The 3,182-nt window shown below is 42.6% G+C and overlaps 1 protein-coding gene across 1 annotated transcript; it reads left to right on the forward strand.

Annotated features, from left to right (window-relative positions):
- Positions 1-194: 194 nt before the first annotated feature.
- LOC129114757 (xanthine dehydrogenase/oxidase-like) lies at positions 195-3,163 on the forward strand. The gene is made up of 7 exons (XM_054626697.1): positions 195-407; positions 557-652; positions 773-901; positions 1,002-1,076; positions 1,837-2,025; positions 2,148-2,315; positions 2,740-3,163. Exons 1-7 carry the CDS (start codon positions 195-197, stop codon positions 2,788-2,790), a joined length of 921 nt encoding a protein of 306 aa, XP_054482672.1. The 3' UTR covers positions 2,791-3,163.
- The last annotated feature ends 19 nt before the right edge of the window (positions 3,164-3,182 follow it).

The following is a 3,182-nucleotide window of genomic DNA, read 5'->3' on the forward strand; positions in this document are numbered from 1 at the left end:
CAACACCGCCTTCAGGGCTTTCGGCGTGCCGCAGAGCCTCGTGGTGGTGGAGAACGTGGTCAACGACGTGGCGGCGGTGCTGGGGCGCCCTGCGGACCCGGTGGTACTCCACGCCATTCTCTCTCACAAAAGACCAGTAACGAAGCCCCGTATAAGTCATTATTTTGAATTCTTCGTCAGATCCGGAGATCAACATGTACAGGGGCCGTCGGCTCACCCACTACAAGTTTGAGTTCAGCCCGGAGAACCTGCTGCGTTGCTGGGAGGAGTGCAAGGTCAAGTCCGACTACGACGAGCGCCGCCGGGCCGTCGACCGGTTCAACCAGCAGAACCGCTGGAAGAAGAGGGGGATGTCCATCATCCCCATTAAATATGGGATCGCATTCTCAGAAAGCTTCCTGAATCAGGTCTCTGGGATTCAGTTTCTCTCCTCTTTGAGTCCTGATGAGGTGTTTTTATATAATTATGTGCTTGTTTGTGTGTGTGTGTGTGTGTGTGTGTGTGTGTGTGTGTGTGTGTGTGTGTGTGTGTGTGTGTGTGTGTGTGTGTGTGAAAGGCTGCAGCTCTGGTCCACATCTACAAAGACGGCTCAGTTCTGGTGTCTCACGGCGGGACGGAGATGGGTCAGGGACTCCACACTAAAATGCAACAGGTACGGGTGGATCTACTTCATGTGTGAATGACATCTGACCTTTTTAGAACCCGCTGGCGTCTTTTCACGGCAGTAACACAAAACATTTCAGCCCTGGGTTTGTTTCCTGTTGGCTGTTAGGTGGCGAGTCGGGAGCTTCGTATCCCTCCCTCTATGATCTACATCAGTGAAACCAGCACCAACACCGTCCCCAACACCTGCCCGACCGCTGCCTCCTTCGGCACCGACGCCAACGGCATGGCGGTCAAGGTGAAGTCCAGATCTTGCATATTTTGGCGCGTCTTTTTCCCGCCGTTATACATCTTTTATTCTGAATTACTAGTGCAGTGTACTTGTTTTTTTTATTCAGAATGCCTGCGAGACGCTGTACCAGCGCCTGGAGCCAATCAGGCAGAAGAACCCCAAAGGATCATGGGAGAGTTGGGTACGATTTGAAAAGAGAACCTCAATTATCTGGGATTTTTGGGGGGGGAATTAATGAAAATATTTCTTCAATTTGCACTCAGGTCCAGGCCGCATTTTTTCAGAAAATCAGTTTATCAGCAACTGGATTCTACAGGTATGCAGGAAAACATGAAGTCTGATTTATTTCGTTAATTCATCCAGAGACGGTAAGAACTTCCTGTTTGTCCTCAGAGGTCCCGACCTTTACATGGACTGGGACAAGAAGGAGGGAAGCCGTACGCTTACTTCGTCTTCGGAGTGTGCTGCTCCGAGGTGGAGCTGGACTGCCTCACAGGAGACTACAGGGTCAGAACCGTTTCCTCTCTCATCTCAGTGCAGCAGAGGGACAATATTCAGAATTCAAAAAGATGTTTGTTGGCTTTGATCTCTTAGACGGTGATGAGAAATATGAAGAAATATTTAAAAATATGTTCACAATTTACAACAAAACGGGTGGTGCTGTTTTATTTAGCTTTTCTCTCTCTTTTCTATTTTATTTAAATAAATATATAAAATTGAAGCAGTTCCCTGTTTTGTACAAATTATGTCAATAAAAATATTTACAAATTTAGAAAAAATACGAAAATATCATTGGACCCATTAAATAAAGTGTTCAAATATAGTAATAAATAATAATTAACAATAATCCAACAGAAGAATATGTTTTCTTTGCGTCGTTTTTTGTTTACTGGCTCCATCTTTCCTCCTTTCCTTTCCTCTCTCCTCCCTCCGTCCCTCAGATTGAAGGAGCCTTCATGCAGGGTTTGGGCCTCTACACTCTGGAGGAGTTGAAGTTTTCCCCCTCCGGGCTCCTGTACACGCGAGGCCCGTCTCAGTACAAGGTCCGGGCGGTCTGCGACGTGCCGCTTCGCTTCAACGTCTATCTGCTGCCAGACTCCCACAACCCCCACGCCATCTACTCCTCTAAGGTCAGAGGTCATACGTGTCTTTATCATTTTCTTTCCGTCTGTCCTGTTTGTTTATTCTTTCTTGTCTCAGACTCCCATCAATCTATGTAAGGCGTAACGTTTCGGATGATTTGGCTCCGCAGGGCATCGGAGAACCGGTTCTCTTCCTGGGCAGTTCCGTGTTCTTCGCCATCAAAGACGCCGTGGCTGCGGCCCGCCAAGACTCCGGTTTGGGCGGCCCGTTTTCTCTGGACAGCCCTGCGACGCCGGAGAGAGCCTGTCTGGCTTGTGCCTCCCCGTTCACTCAGAAGGTATCGATTACATTTTTATTTACTGTATCTTTGCAAGTTTATTTTTTGTTCTTTTTGTGTAAAATCCTCGGAAACAGCATTTAGACGTTCTTCAAACACAGTTTTTTAGCTTTTTTGTTTTTTGAATAGGAACTTTTAACTCACCTAAGATAAATACATTATTTAATAAATGTTCAAGGAAACCAAAAGATCCTCTCTGGTTTTCCATCCTGTTTTTTAATGAAAGATCAATAATAACGAACAGGTTAATTAGAAAACACCTGTGTCTGACCTTGTTTATTAACTGTTCTTATTGTTTTTTTATTTATTTGTGGGTGTAAATTATTCTTGTAAAATAAGGCAAACGTATAACAATAATTTAACTAAATAATAAAAAAAAGGAAAGCCACCAATTTCATTGTTTGTTTGTTTTATTTTGTTCCAGATTCCAGCCAGCGAACCAGGATCTTTCAAACCGTGGGCCTTAAACATCTAAACCTGAATCTCTGGTTTTCGTTCTATTTGATCAATCAAAAGCCAGAACTGAATGTAAGAAAGAATAATGAATGTAACAAAGAATAATGAATGTAAGAAAGAATAATGAATGTAACAAAGAATAATGAATGTAACAAACAATAATGAATGTAACAAAGAATAATGAATGTGACAAACAATAATGAATGTAAGAAAGAATAATGAATGTAACAAACAATAATGAATGTAACAAACAATAATGAATGTAACAAAGAATAATGAATGTAACAAACAATAATGAATGAAAGAAAGAATAATGTTTCGCACATTTTATTAACATATTAAACAAATCGATATACTTTTTACTTAATTCTTAACATGTATTATAATCACATCCTGCAGTATCAACATTTC

Source organism: Anoplopoma fimbria, unplaced genomic scaffold, assembly GCF_027596085.1.
Source record: "Anoplopoma fimbria isolate UVic2021 breed Golden Eagle Sablefish unplaced genomic scaffold, Afim_UVic_2022 Un_contig_13802_pilon_pilon, whole genome shotgun sequence".
NCBI classification, from domain to species: domain Eukaryota; kingdom Metazoa; phylum Chordata; class Actinopteri; order Perciformes; family Anoplopomatidae; genus Anoplopoma; species Anoplopoma fimbria.